This window comes from Benincasa hispida, chromosome 2 (assembly GCF_009727055.1).
Source record: "Benincasa hispida cultivar B227 chromosome 2, ASM972705v1, whole genome shotgun sequence".
Taxonomy (NCBI): domain Eukaryota; kingdom Viridiplantae; phylum Streptophyta; class Magnoliopsida; order Cucurbitales; family Cucurbitaceae; genus Benincasa; species Benincasa hispida.
The window spans coordinates 4,168,975-4,183,711 of NC_052350.1; the positions used below are offsets into that span (position 1 = coordinate 4,168,975).

Below are 14,737 nucleotides of genomic sequence, written 5' to 3' on the forward strand. Positions count from 1 at the left end.
ATACTAATTTTACCTCAAAAAATCTTCATTTATTATGTACTTTTCACCAATTGTTTAACAAACCAAACCAAATTTTGAGAACTTAAAAAGAATACCTTTCAAAAAAATTGTTTTTGTTTTTGAAGTTTGACTAATAATTCAATTATTGTACTTAAAAAGATGCAAATCCTTGTAAAGAAAGTGGATGAAATAAGCTTAATTTAAAAAAAAAATAAAAAAATAAAAAATAAAATTGTTACCAAACGGTGTCTTTGTTATCTACATTTTGCTAATGGTTTAAAAACCAACCCAAAATTGAAAACTAAACTAAATTACTTTTAAAAAGTTGTTTTTATTTTTAAAATTTAAGTTAAGAATCCAACTGTTGTCTTGATAAAGATGCAAATCATTATAAGGGTTTGAGAGAAAATATATTAACTTTAAAAAACTCAAAACAAAAAATGAAACGGTTATAAAAAAAAAAGGGCATAATTGTTTTTAAATATTTGGTCTTATTTTATAAAATTTACATCAAAATTTTTATACTAGATTTGTGTATCTAGAACGCATACATGTGCAACAAAGTTATAACCTACACCATGTACTGATTTTACTATTTAGTACTTTATCTAGATATTGACAATCAATATTCTATTAAGGTGAAAAGACGATTTATCAACAAAGGGTTTTTTATTATTATTATTATTTGGGAACAGAGAATCTAATCTCCGATCGAAGTCACAATACGAGTTTGTCAGTTGAACTATGTTCGTATTGATATTCCTTACCAATTGTTCATTGTGATTATTAATCAAATGTGATAACTAATATCAACTTGAATACAACTCAATTGACATAAAACATACTTTCTCGACTAAAATGTCACATGTTAGAGTCTCAAAGTCTCATACTATCAAAATTTTGTAATTATTGAATTATGTACGCATTGACATAGAGATATTCATTTTCCCGCACGGTGGAAAAATCCTCGTGTAGATTGGGAATAAGGGAAGAAAATTATCTGCAAGAAATGATGAATGCATTTTTCATCTCCATTTCTCGTTTGTTTTCATAACTATGTTTTTAATATATATATATATATATATATAAACATACAAAAATATGTATATGTTTGAATCATCTTAAATATGAATAATGATATTGTAGGAATAATATGATATTTTAAGCTATTTTAAATTAAATTAAATTTAATAGTTTCAAGAGTTCTTCATGATTAATTAACCATTTGAAAAGATTACTAAGAAATTAACCTACAAGGATTCATAATGGAAAAGCAACTGTTTAATTTTTTTTTTAAAAAAAAATCTTGAAAGAATTATTTTATTTATTTATTTTAATTAAACAAAACTACAAAACACATTACAAGAAGTGAAGAATTATTTAATTCATTTTTCCAAAAAGGACGAAGAAATTTTTTGTGGTATATCTCAATATATTTTAAATTAAGATCATGTTTGATAACGTATTTCATGATACGATAATATGAAAAATGGGCCCAATTGATTATGTTTATTATTATTTAGTTGTGTTTCATAATAATAATGAATCGTGTGACCTACTTCCAAATCTATAATAAATAGATGCAATTTAATAAAAGAACGGTGGATATTTCAATGGGATGATGTTTGAAAATTACATTTACGTGGGATCTATTACTATTATCATTATAGAAACTATTACTGCAACAATATGAGAATTATGAATCTCATTTCATGATAACAATAACAACAAAAATAGAAGGGTGAATGCGAGAAGCGATCCTCATTCGCCAAGGGACAAAATGAAACAAATGGACTAAAAACAATTATACTTTAATCAATTAAAAATAAATAAATTAAAGTCTCTAGTGGCCATCATTATCAAATATTCTTCTCCAGCACAGCAACAACTTGCTCTTCTTCGTCTTCTTCATGTGCTTATTTCTCCATGAAACTTTTTCTTCTTTTGTTTTTTTCAATCGAAATTCTCCAAAAGAATTTGACATTATTCCAAAAGACAATCACAAAACAAAACACAAATCATTGTTATAAACCACTCTGAATTGTAAAGAACAAAGGATTCTATCCATCGTTTTCATTTCAATTTTCATCTGGTAGCGGCTTTATTCAGTTCCATCTTCTTCTGATTCGACTCCATTATTCTACCACCGCCAAGCTCTTCCAACTTTCATCCCACCCTTTCCCTCTTCTGTCTCACTCAATTCCCCCCTTTCCGGCGAACAGAATGATTCCAGATACTCTTACTCCGGCCGATACCTCCGACGGTATCCGTAAGTTCTTCAGCTTTCGATTTACTTTGGTTTATTGCGTTTTTCGTTAATTTAAATCTTACCAGTGATTGGAAATTTGGTGTCGATTTGTAGGCGATCAGCTTCGAGAGCATCTCCTGGTGGTGAACGAGGAAATTGAAAACGGAGGAGTGGACGGCCATGTGAAGATTCGGATACGTAATTTGACGAATTCGATTCTTAGAGGAATCAGTGTGGATATACCTAAGGGGAAGATCGTCGGAATTATAGGTCCGAGCGGCGGTGGCAAATCCACGACGCTTAGGGCTCTTAATCGGCTGTGGGAGCCGCCAGCGGACACTGTGTTTTTGGACGGCCACGATATCGTCAATCTCGACGTTCTTAGTCTTCGCAGGAAAGTCGGGATGCTCTTCCAAATTCCTGTTCTCTTTGAAGGTGCGCCGTTTTCTCTTGTTTCTTGGCGCCTAGGGTTTCGTTTTGTTCGATCGGAAAATTTGGGAAATTCCTGGAAAATTGAAACGTTTTGATGATAGTTATGAGAAGTTGACTTTAGACTAAAAGTTTAATTAATCTTGAAGAAAAACATAGCATTAAACTTCATCATAACTTTTGATTTTGAAGAGCAGTGATGAATTATTTCTTAAATCCTTCAAAGACGTTATGTTTTGAGATTGATACTGGCAAGATTCAAGAACAAAACTGTGGCTGTTGCAATTAAAATTCTTGGTTGGTCATTTTTCAAAACAATCCTTCCATATATTCTTCTTCAGGTACTGTTGCTGATAATATAAGATATGGACCACAGTTAATGGGAAAGATGCTGAGTGATGATGAAGTTCATAAGTTACTCAGTTTAGCAGATCTCGACTCGTCGTTCTTTAGCAAGATTGGTTCTGAACTATCCGTCGGGCAAGCTCAACGAGTCGCACTTGCTCGAACCTTAGCAAATGCACCTGAGGTATTTTACTTGCATTCATTGAGTCACACTACAACATACATTCTCTTTGATTTTGCAAGTGATTTTGAGGAAAATATGAATGAATTAGAGCTAATTAGACATGAAATTCGGGTAATCGAATATGCGGTTGGAGTGGTAGTTGTGTTTGTTTGATTGTTTAGGAATGTAGTGATATCAATGGATCCAGTCGTTTTGGATCAACTTGTGTGTTTGTGTTAGTATTGTTGATGAAGGGATCTCTGGTCTGCTGAAGGTGTTGTTGCTAGATGAACCAACAAGCGCATTGGATCCTATCTCGACTGAGAACATCGAGGACGTGTTGATGAAGCTGAAGACAAAATGGGGATTAACAATCGTAATGGTTTCACATAGCATCAAACAAATCCAAAGAATTGCAGACATAGTCTGCCTGCTCGTAAATGGCGAGATTGTTGAAATCCTACCGCCGAACAAACTCTCGGAAGCCAAGCACCCGATGGCCCTCAAGTTTCTTGAACTCAGCTCTTGAAAACAACCCTGCATTGTTCTTGTCGTGTCCTACTGTGTTTGTAGACTCTTAGAAGTCGAAAAATAAACGGTTTTTCCATTAGCGCAAGCATGTACATTCTCATAACTGTTAGATGCACGATATTGGTTCGCTCCGAGCCGATCCAATCCTCAATTGGGAAGTCGAGATTTATCATCGGGAAAAAGAAAAGTGGGGAGGAGGAGTGTTATAGTGAAAATTGTTTGGCTTTGGCAAACTGAACCAACAGGGGCGGGGACCGATCCAATGGTCTGCTCTGTTGCACGCAGGACCCCAACATCAGTCACGTGCTAGGTTACCTCCTGGACCCACATTCCCTTCTGCCACGTCACTATCCTCCCTTCTACAGTATTTTATTATTTTTATTTTTAAATTAAAAAAGAAAATTATAATGTTATAAAGTAAACAGCTTTTGTGTTTGTTTGGCTTGTTTTGTTTTTGCATGATCTCTCCAAATTACATCCATGCCGAAATCCGAATCTTTCTTGCTCCTGAAGAAGAAATAATAATAATAATAATTTTTTTTTTTGTAGTCTAAACATAAAACAAAAGACAATAATTAAAATTTAAAATTCCTATTTGCTCCCTCACCCCATTCTCCTTCTAACTCATTCCTCTGTTTGATTCAGACATGGGCGCCCTTCCCAATTCCTTCTCCCTCTTCTCTCTGATTTTCCTCTTCACTGCCGTCTCTCCGGCAGCTGCCACCGCCGGCGGCCCACCTCTAAACCTTATCCTACCCCACCCTTTTCTGTATCGCTTCAAGTCCTTAAAGGAAACTCTTTTTGTTGCTTCTCCTTCTCCGCCGCCACCGCCGTCCTTTCCCTCTGCTCCTCCTCCCGAGGAGAAGCCGGTCTATTCTCCATTCCGGCCGAGCATGGCGGTGGTGGTGGGTGTTCTGACCACCACTTTCTCCATCACCTTCCTTCTCCTTTTATATGCCAAGCACTGCAAGCGTGGGAATGCGGTGGTGATCGGTTACTCGATGCGTCCCAATACGATGATGGGTGTTCCGAGCTTCTCTACCAGGAAAAACTCCGGCATCGACCAGGCCGTGATCGAATCGTTGCCGATTTTCCGATTTGGATCGTTGAGTGGACAGAAGGAAGGCTTGGAATGCGCCGTTTGTCTGAACAGATTCGAGCCGGCGGAGGTTCTGAGACTTCTCCCGAAATGCAAACACGCCTTCCATGTCGAATGCGTCGATACTTGGCTCGACGCTCACTCAACTTGCCCTCTCTGTCGCTACAGAGTCGACCCAGAGGACGTCTTATTAGTCGAAGACGTCAATATATTTCTCCACAACCCACCACCTCTGCCGCCGCGGGAATCGAATTCCAAGGATGTAGTGTTGAACTTAGAACAGGGGAGAAGAAGCAGCAAGGCTGGATCCGGTAGAGTCTCCGGCAGACACTCGTCAGTCGGCGAGAAGAGAACAGGGGAGTCCAGTTACCGTGATCCAGCATTGTTGAGACGGTCACTCGACAGCAAGAGAACCGAAACGGTAGCTGTCGGATGCTTCGATCGGCACCGGAAGGACGGGCTACTATTGCCGGAGGAGAAAACAAATCAAAATCAGAATCAGAATAGATTGGAGCACAGGATCATAGTGTCGCCGAGGGTGCCGGTGATGGTACAGGGGCAACAGACATGGAGCGATGTACAAGCTTCGGATCTGTTGTATCTACGGTCAGAAATGATAATATCTGACAGCCGTAGATTTTCGGTAGCTTCATTACCACCGGAATTAAAGAGACAGCGACGGATGGGGATGATGGGGAAGCATGCCGGAAAAGGGGCCGGGATGATGATGATGGCAGATGTGTAATAAATAACGGTGTCAGATTCAGAAATCACGGATGAACGGACCCAACCCAGAGCTCCCACCAGCTTCTTCTAGAACAGAGCAACCAAAAAGAAAAAAACAGAGAGGCATTAAAATTTTCTGAACCAACCAACCACTGTAATGGTGATTGAGGGGTGAAAATTACAGGTGAAGGGCGGTGGCGGCTGCGGCTGCGGCGGAGGAGAGGGGATGGAACAAAAGGGAGAACGGTGGAGGGGGGGAGGAGAAAGTGGATCTTGAAAGGGAAATGGAGAGCAAAGGGAAATTAATTGGGATCAGGATGAGAAGAAAGGGAATTTTGATTATATATGTTAAAAAGTAGAAAATATTTTTGTAGGGAAAATAGTGTAGGAAGGGGAAGGAATAACGAACCTAAGCTTTCTTTTTGGTTACATAACATCTTGTCCTAACTCTCCAGCTTTTGCTCTATGATGTGCTCTCTCTCATGCGATTGCTTTTCTCTTTTAATTCATTCATCTACTTTTTCTTTTAACTAACTTTTTTATTTATAATATTTTCCAGCCTAAATTCCAAAAAAAAAAAAAATGTAACTTTTGAAACAATATTTTATTTAGGTCTTTTTTTATAACTATTGTTTGATAGTTATTTGTTTTTATTTTTGAAAATTAAGTCTATAAATATTAATTCTGCCTTCAAATTTCTTATTTTGTTATCTTTTTTTTTATTAATTGTTTTAAAATTTAAGCCAGATTTTGATAATTAAAAAAAACTTTTAAAAACTTGTTTTTATTTATTTATTTTTTGTTAAGAATTCAATGATTATATGTAAGAGAAATATGTAAATCATTATAAAAAATAATGATAACATAATTCATTTTGAAAAGGAAAAAAAAAGGGAATTTTAATGTTTGGTGAATGTTCTGAAACTAACTTGAAAATCTGAATCTAAAATAGTGGGGTGGTAATAGAAATTTGAATTGAATGTTCACTTCCATTTTCAGTTTTTAATATGCTAAAAGATTTTTAGGATGGTTTTGAAATTTTTAAGAAAGGTTAAATAAAGGTAATATTGCATATTTTATTAAAGGTATTATCAAAACAAATGACAGTTTTTTTTTTTCTTCTTCTTTTTTGGTGATTTATTTAGAAATTTTTATGGTTTAGCCGTGTAGCGAGTCAATGATGAGAATTCTCTCTGTGAAACCTTTGAAGTTTAGGACCTGAACTAATGTAATGCTTAGAAGTTGGTGTAAGGGTATAATTAGCAAACAGAAAACGTGTCAAAAGGAAAAATAAAAAAGAGATGGTTTCATTTGCACGTTAGAATTTTGGTTAAACTATATATATATTTCAAGGCAACAAACAATGTAACCAACTACACTCTAAAATTTCTAATTATAAAAAGAATATTATTTAGAAAATTATCTTTCCATATCAAAGAACAACTTTAGAGGATGTCAAAGTTGTCAATGCATGGATAGATTTGTTATGTTCTCTTTAAGGATATGACAGAAAAAAAAAAATTGTGTGAATAAAGTTGCCAAGAGAAGGAAGAATTTTCTAACCTGGTCTTCATTTCATTTGGGGAGGCCTCCTTATTGAGTAAAAAGGAAACATATTCATTTTCAACCGTATCATTCACACGACTTGGTTTAAAACTTTCCTCATTGGAAATCCAAGGATCATTTCTGTGACAAGGGATGCTTTGCAACGTTAAGAAAATTTACGGGCAATATTGACACTTTTTAAATTCTAAACTTTTAGAGGCAATTTTTGCTAGATTAAACATACGTAACTTCTCTTAAGGTCGAGGTTCAATTTCTCATACTAACAAGAAAAGGAAAAAGTAGTTCTCAAGCAGAATTTTGATTTGTAATTTACATGGTGGGGGAAAAGAGCAGTTTTCCATGTTGTTTTTAATATAACATTAAAGGTAGGTCCATGTGAGGGCCATGAGATGAAGAAGTGAAAACATAGAAACAACCATGAAGCGATGGACTATGGAGAGTGGCACAACACAACGCTGAGTAAAACAGAGAGAAAAGCCAGATAGGTAAAAAATTAAAATCTCATTGGGAATTAGGGAGGACACAAGAAAAAGGACGAAAAAGGGGAAAAAAAAAATCTAAATATAAAATTCCTTAAATAATAAGTTAGAAAGTCCGTGGTCGAAAATATCCATCGAAATTTCAAGATTTTGATGGCTTCAAAATTTAAGTAGGAGAAATATCCTTTAGTTAACCTAGTTCAAAATGTTGATGTTGATGACAGGGACAAATCTACGAAGGGACTGAGGGACACATGCATCTCTCATATCACGACGTTTTACATTATACATATTTATTTTGTTTTATTAAATATAAAATAATATAGTTATATATGGGATATATATTAAAACGTGTTCCCCCAATCCTATAAGTGGGGCTTGCTTCAGCGGTTGGCGTTCAGAGTTCAAGACTACATTGAAGCAGTTATATTTTTCTTTTATTAATCAAATTTTATTACTTACAATTTCAATATATATATATATAATTTAATACACTTGTTACAGTTAGAGTTGTCCATTTAACTCGTGGGGAATCCTCTAATATACGAGGATTGAGAGATTTTTTTTCTCCATTGACTAAACAGAAACGGGTACGAAATTACATTTTCCACCCCTGTCCTAGCCCCACTTCTCTATCCCACCCCGATAAAGTATATATCTGTCTCTTATACACATCTAGATGTGTATAAGAGACAGAACTATATATGACACGAATTTTGACGCTAGTTGGCTAAAATTTTAATCTTGTATAGAGTTGTGTTCTCCAACATTGGATATACAAATGGAGGTGACTCTAATTTAGAAGTTTATGGGCTAAAATTTTAATCTTATATAGAGTTGTGTTCTCCACCCCTGTCTTAGCCCCACTTCTCTGCCACTACTAGTTGATGGAAATATTGAGATCTCGGTTTTTATGGAAATATCAATGTTTATGGAAATTTCAGAAAACTTTATGAAAATGGATGGAACATTATTATAATTAGTTCGAAAACTTTGATTATGCTTTAATCATACTATAATTGACCATTTTGAATGATTATTTCTAAAAATTAGCACAATATATGGATGTATATTGTAATGGTATGTGTAAATGTTGATGCTAGGAAGTCCATCTGGAGCGGGAGCAACTTCTAGAGCAAATTCTGACTAAACTTGATCACTCAAGTCATTGCTCATTCCTATTCATGCTTGCTATAACAATTCCTTACGAGATGCTAGTGCTACTAGACCTTTCTAAGAGAAAAAACTTTAAAAAGACATGAAAAATAATTATAAAATAACAATTTAATTATAAAATTAAAGGAAGCATGACATATTTGCCTGCAAAATAATTATAGATTATTTATTATAATATGTTTATGTGTAATATGAAAAAGATAATAAACTCTAACTGAAATAGTGAAAATTAAAGTAAATTAGATGCTAAAACTCCTAATTTAAGAAATAAGTTTGAGAGAATTTGAGAGATTTGGAGAAAATTGGAATGAATTTGAGAATAGAAGAGAGGATTGAAATTGAGGTGTGAAGAAGGTGAAAATGGAAAATTAAAAAATATAAAATACAAAAAATATAAATAGAAAAATGAATTAAAATAAAAATATTTGGGAAATTCTAATCATCAATTTCCAAGAAATCGTGGAAAAGTAGCTATCAAATCATTAATCCGTCACAAATTCAATTGAAATTTCCCCTAACACGATTTCGATCAAAATTTTACACCATATTAGAATATTTACTTTTGTTTCTTTTTTTAAAAAAATACTCTGTCATTCTCAATTTTTTTTTTTTTACTTTTGTTATTTTTTAAGTGTATATATATATATATACTAGTAAAGATAGACATGCAATGAACATGAAATCTTGCCATTTTAATAATAACAAAAAGAATATATTAGTTTTTTTAGCATGTAATAAATAATATATATATATATATATTAAAAAAATAATTACAACAACACTTAAAACTTAGATATATGTATATTGAAATTCTACTACCTTTTGGCTATGTTTTTGCGTCTTTTATTTGTATATTGTTTTGAGACTAGAATTTTATAAGATTGTTGTAGTATATTGTTGATTAAAAATCATTTTTAGTCCCTAAATTTTTATAGAAGAAACTATAATCCATTAACTTTAGTTTGTAATGATTTAGTCCATGTACTTTCAATTTTGTAATAATTAGTCTCTAAACTATATATATTTTAACCAATTAAACTATATCTAGATCAACTATTATTTGTAATGTTTTGTACAACGAGGATCTATTAAATTGATATTTAACATAAATTTCATTGCATCTTTAATTTAAAAAGTTTTGACTTGTAAATTTAGGTTAATTCTTTGTTTCGCCTAAATTTCAATTGAATTTGTGTTTAATAGTTTTCTAAACTTTAAAATTTCCTTATTAAATGTGTAACAAAATGTCTAAATAATTGATATTATAGCTACAAAGGATAAAATGAAATATCCCAGGCATATTTATGACATGTTTGAGAATGATTTTGAAATTATTAAAATCACTTTAAACGCATTTTTAATTGCTCAAAATCAATTTTATGTTTAGTTATATACATTTAAACATATTTTTTATACACTTAAATTTATTTGGAATGATTTAAAAGTACTTTTTAGGTTATTTTGACTCTTTTGAAATCACTCTCGAACATGCTATTAATGATAAAGTTGAACGACGTGGAAAGTAAGATTTCTTCGATGGCGGTTTATCAAGGCTTAAAGGGAGCGGACGACAAGGGTTTAGCATGTTTTATTAAGGATTTCTAATAACTACCCACATTTTACAGACATATCATCTATACGTTTTTCAATCCTTAAAAAAAAATGGTAACACCTTTTATTGTTGAAGAAGATATGTCATTTATATTTTTCTTGTACCGAATATGTCATTTATATTTTTCTTGTATCGAATTTTCATCTCTCATCCATACGTTTTTCAATTTCTATGGTAAAATATTTTTCACATAGAGAAACGTATTATTGAAGAAGGTATGTCATCTATGTTTTTTTTTTCTATACCAATTTTTCGTATCTCATTTATACATTTTTCAATACTTCTAAAGGAGTTCTACGACCTTTCATGGAGAGAAACGTAGCATTAAAAAAGAAAATATGTCATCTATATTTTTATAGTACCGATCTCTTTAAGCATATTATAATATGTAGATTTGTTTTTCTTTGAAAATTTTACAATCAACAATTTTAGAAATTTATTTTATATTGATCTACATTTGTTCGCGAATGCCCCATAATTTTTTTTTTTTTTTTTTTTTGTTTTTTTTCTGGATGTCTCTTTTAATGACTAAGGATTTTTTTTTTTTTTTTTTTTGCTCTTTTTTTTTTTTTTTTTTTTTTTTCTCATTTCTTCTTTTGGAGATTGTTCCTTATCTCTTTAGGTATGATATGTATGAATTTGAAATACATTCAATAATTTTACCGATTGTTTTGTATTTTTTTATTTTGATATAAACATTTGCTTGCATTTGAAATTTAAACACCCCGATGCATTTGATTTTTTTTTTATTTATTAGTGAACAACGTAGAATCAAAGGGTTTTTTATTTTTAGTATTATTGAATTCAAATGTGGAAAGATTTAGTTGAATATGAGATTTCAATCAATACTTAGAATCATAGGGTTTTATTTTGAGTATTATTGAATTCAAATTGGGGGAGGTTTGGTTGAATTTGTTTATCGTTCAAATTTTGAAAACAAGATTTTATATCTAAATAATTCTATCTATTTTAAAAAATTATTTTATTTTGATATACATTTGTTTTTAATCATGGATTTTTTTCAAGATTTGATTGGGATAAATGTATTATCAAATAAGGTATAATCCATTTCTTTCTCTTTCTCCTTCTTTTCATTTTTTCTTTTTTGAGTAGTGTTTATCATCTCAAGTATTATGATGTATCTGATTTAAAATACAACCAACAATTTTACAAATTTGGTTTATTGTTTTATTTTGATATACACATTTTGTCTATTTTTTTAGTATTATTTTGTGTGACTTTTTTTAATCACTAGATATATTTTTTTAAGATTGAAGTGCAACATAAAATCATGTTTTATTTTTAGTATTATCGAATTCAAATTTGAAGAATTGAATATGGGTTTTTTTTTTTTTTTTTTTTTTCATTTTATCAACATCAAATCTCGACGATAAGATTTTATATCTAAACAATTTTATTTGATAACCTTGAACCTTAATTTTTATTTTTTCTAATAGAGTATCTAGACAATTTTTGTTAAGATCAAAAGAAAAAAACGTTGATATTGAACTTAAATTAAGATTTGTTGTTTTTTTTTTTATTTTAATTTTTTAATTTTTAGTATTGAATTCAAATAGGTGTATATAAACCAAATTTATTTGTTTGTTTTAGAAACATAAAACCATTAATGGATAACTAATTTGAAAATATACATTAATATAATTCAAACCATTCTATTTTTTTTTAAGAATATATAATTATTTACTATTTACTTCTAAATAGCATATAATTCTCTTTTAGAAACTGAGACCATATTTGCATAAAATAAAATAATAGTAAATAGTTTTTTTAAAAAAGTAAAATTTTGTACCATTTTATTTTAGACATTAATTGTCTAAATTATTTAATTTTGTAATACTAAAAATACATATTTAGTTAATACAAGATTAAATAATTAAAAAAATTAATATTTATTTAAGATACCTTTTATTTCAAAATCCTCTAATTGAATATTTTATCATTCTTTTTTTTTTTCTTTCTTTCCAAAGATTAATCAATTCAAAAGAATAAAAAAAATGAAACAAACCATGTGGGTAATATTTTATCGTGCTACTCCTTTATAAATTATAGTTTATAACTTTTATTTCAATTACATCATATGTATTTTAGTTTTATTCATCATTTTTTTTTTTCCATTTCTATCTTTTTCAATATTTTAAAATTTAAGGTCAAATATATTAATAATTAACTTAATGAAAATATCTCTGTTTTAACCATGTCCACTTTATTTTATTTTAAATTAACCTAAAACAAATACGTATAGTTTTAGCAACTATTTTTTTATTACTAAATTTATGTAAAGAGTTTATTATTCAAATTAAATGAAATAATATTCATTCAATATTCAAATTTCATCGTAGAAATTTAAATTCTAATAAATTTTAACCTTGTGCGATACTAGTATCTTTTATAGTATATTAAAAGTCGCTAAAAGGGGAGAAATTTTAGTTTTCCTCTTTGTCCCTAACTTTTTCAATAAAAATTATTTTGCTCTCACATTCACACCTGTCCATACTCTTCTACTTACCTTTCACATATTTTTTCTTTTTTCTTTTTTATTTAATTTTACATTCCTCTTTTACTATTATATCTCTCAATAATTCCTATTTCACATTATTTCCTACTTTTTTTTACCTCTACTTTTTTTTACATTTCACATCTTTTTTTTGTATTGCATTTTTCTTTTGTCATTAGATATTTCAAAGATTATTATTTTGTCCTCAAATTCTTTGTTACGAATATTAGTCTCGTTTGTTTTGAATGATTATTTTTTTATTTAAAAGATCAAATAAAGAAAAATGGTTGTCCGACTTTTTTTTCAAAAAAAAAAAAAAATGTCAAGTGTATATCGATATGGATAATTTATTTTTACTCAAGACCATTTAAAAATATCAATAAAGTACATTTCTCCATTTTATCTCTTAAATTAATTTTAAACTTCATGTTAATATGTACAATTATATTCGTTCTGCCATTTATATTTTCTTCTATTAAATTATGTTTCAAATATTTTCAATTACATCGTCCAACACATTTCATACTCATTATAAATTAATTAAATAAAACATACATATAGTGATATAGTCTTAATTATCTAATCTCTTCATTATTTTTAAACTTCACGTTAGATATTTATACTATTTAAATTAACTAAAAGTATATTTATTTAAAAGTTTATGTTTTAAAGATTTGGAACCACGTGCATTGCACGTGTGCTCTAACTAGTCATTATAAATGTACATGTCTAATACAAAAAAGATGACCTTCGAACATCTAGCTAGAATCTTGATAATTATGTAGAAACTACCTTAATTCAATTTTAAGGTGAAATGATGTGAAAATTTAATGAGAAAATGTTTGAATGAAATTAAAAATAAATATATGTTATTTTTCTCAATTTTGGCTTTTTGGAAATGAAAACTTTGGGTGGTTAAAAAAAAAAACTTACATCAATTCAATTTTGAGGTGAAATGATGTGAAAATTAAATGGAAAAAGATTTGAATAAAGTTAAAAGTAAATATACGTTGTTTTTCTCAATTTTGATTTCTCGGAAATGAAAATTTTGGATGATAAAAAAAAAAAAAAAATCACATCAATTCAACTTTAAGATTTTGAGATGAAATTGTACCATTCGTGTAATCAAGACAAGTCCATAGACGTTAAAAAGTTAGCTAGTCTCTACAAATTATTCCAAGATCCATGATTGGTTGATTTTTGATTCCATGAAACATGTACGTTTATTTTGATGATTCCAGGAGGGGGCTTCATCCATTTCAGATTAGATTTTGGATGCTTTTGAGTTAATGTAATCTAATTGATGTTGGATGATATTTCTCTTCTTGATATTGAATCCATTGAACTCGATTTTTGATATTTGCTTTAGAATTTCCTTTTCCCAACAAAAGCTCTTCTGAATTTGTGAACATTCTTTACTAGAAGAGCCTTAATGATTGAAGAGTTTGGAAAATAAAGGCTTTTGGACTAGTAAAACAAGATTGTTTGGATTTGTCAAAATTTTCCAAACTTGTTTGGCCATTAGGACTTGATTAAATCCTTCTACATCTCTAGAATTCCACCAAAATCTCGAAAAGGATCTCGTGATATTATTACAAAATTCCTTTGGGAGTCTGAATAAACTCATCGCATATGTTAGTAGAGTTTGACCAATACTTTTAATTAAGATTTCCTTTTCAGCCCTTAACTTTTTAATCTATTTGGTGTAAGATTATAATAACCGTCATTGCTATAGTAAATACAATTTCAAACCTCTAATTAACTATGATCAATAATATTTCGAAATCTTTCATTTATTACCGTTTACTATTCCCCTTTCAGATAAAAATAGTTTACATTTCAAATACA

At 30.3% G+C, this 14,737-nt stretch overlaps 2 protein-coding genes across 3 annotated transcripts; both read left to right on the plus strand.

The window, feature by feature from the left end:
- The first annotated feature begins 1,866 nt into the window (after positions 1 to 1,866).
- LOC120071093 (ABC transporter I family member 17) lies at positions 1,867 to 8,917 on the plus strand. 2 transcript variants are annotated; one of them, XM_039023139.1, is made up of 4 exons: positions 1,867 to 2,269; positions 2,363 to 2,683; positions 3,019 to 3,206; positions 8,690 to 8,917. In XM_039023139.1, exons 1-4 carry the CDS (start codon positions 2,224 to 2,226, stop codon positions 8,846 to 8,848), a joined length of 714 nt encoding a protein of 237 aa, XP_038879067.1. In that variant the 5' UTR covers positions 1,867 to 2,223; the 3' UTR covers positions 8,849 to 8,917. The 2 variants fall into 2 exon arrangements, with proteins under 2 accessions (XP_038879067.1, XP_038879066.1); XM_039023138.1 differs by lacking the exon at positions 8,690 to 8,917 and adding an exon at positions 3,460 to 4,152 and having other exon boundaries at positions 1,874 to 2,269.
- LOC120071092 (RING-H2 finger protein ATL43) lies at positions 3,885 to 6,024 on the plus strand. The gene is made up of 2 exons (XM_039023136.1): positions 3,885 to 4,026; positions 4,362 to 6,024. Exon 2 carries the CDS (start codon positions 4,364 to 4,366, stop codon positions 5,558 to 5,560), a length of 1,197 nt encoding a protein of 398 aa, XP_038879064.1. The 5' UTR covers positions 3,885 to 4,026; positions 4,362 to 4,363; the 3' UTR covers positions 5,561 to 6,024.
- Positions 8,918 to 14,737: the final 5,820 nt, after the last annotated feature.